General features: G+C 56.3%; 1 protein-coding gene across 1 annotated transcript in view; it reads left to right on the forward strand.

Annotated features, from left to right (window-relative positions):
• Positions 1-218: 218 nt before the first annotated feature.
• Positions 219-1093, forward strand: part of VOLCADRAFT_91924 (uncharacterized protein) — a gene marked incomplete at both ends in the record, with an annotated part of 5515 nt that continues 4640 nt past the window's right edge. The window contains one exon of the mRNA XM_002951301.1: positions 219-250. Coding sequence (XP_002951347.1) covers positions 219-250 — 32 coding nt within the window. The remainder of the gene's footprint in view (positions 251-1093) is intronic.

Here is a 1093-nt window from a genome sequence, read left to right on the forward strand (position 1 = left end):
CCTGCCCGCTGCCCTCAGGCAGCATCTGCCAACCTCCATGGCAGACAGGGCCGACAGGGCGATTATATCCCATACGGCCTGTTCGCATCCGGTTGGGGCCAGTAATAGCCAGAGTTGCTTTCGGGTGACTCCCCCTACCGCCGCTTCCTGAGAAGACTGTAGATGCCGGTCGATCTGTGCCCGCACCGCCTGCGCCAGCCGCCTGCCTGTATGTATGTATGTATGTGGAATGGGGTATTAGGGTGGGCAGGTGCGGAGAGCAGGTGGTAAACATGCCAACGCCAACGCCAACGCTAACGCCAACGCCAACGCCAAGTTTTAAGGCCCAAATATGTTCATGATGCGGGAGTAGTTCCTCTCCAGCTGCACGTAGCCGCCCCAGATTCCGCCAGGGGGGCAGCTTCCCCGCCCCTCCTGCTCCCCCCTCGAGAGCCTGTCCGCGGGGACTGGGGGGGACTTGGGACGCGGGGACTTGTACGGTGCAAAAGGAGGGAGGGGGTTGTTTTACTTCCATGCCTGGAAAATGTGGTACCACCTGAACAACGGTACACACGTACATATACACGTACATATACACGTACGTACACATATACATACATACATACATACATACATGCAACTAGGTTCTGTCTAATTGGGACTCGTCTAGGTGCCCTCGTTGTCTGTGGTCAGTCAGTTCCACCCGCCCACCACCACCAAGTCTCGCCCTTCGCCACGACACCGCCTCTGCTTAGTTGTACGGGCTCTTGACAACGTCACTCTTCTTACTGGAAAATTCTTAAACACATCCCTAAACACAACACTACGGAGCTCGCATTAGTAAAAAAAAGTTATTCGTAACATTAGACGATAGGAGGAGGATATTCGTGAGGGCAAGCTGTGGCCCCCACACCGAGGTACCCGTCCGTGGTCGGTGCTCGGCCAGGCCGTACACCACCGCCCTCCGCCACCTCAATGCAGTACACGGCTCTTTACGGCCCCGCCTTTTCCCCGCCTCCACGAAACCCCGACCCCACGTACCCCCGTGTGAACCGCCCGCTCACCCCAGCGTCAGTTCGTAATATTAGACATTTGAGGTATACTTTTCTTCTTA

This window comes from Volvox carteri (genome assembly GCF_000143455.1).
Source record: "Volvox carteri f. nagariensis unplaced genomic scaffold VOLCAscaffold_23, whole genome shotgun sequence".
In the NCBI taxonomy this organism is placed as follows: Eukaryota; Viridiplantae; Chlorophyta; class Chlorophyceae; order Chlamydomonadales; family Volvocaceae; genus Volvox; species Volvox carteri.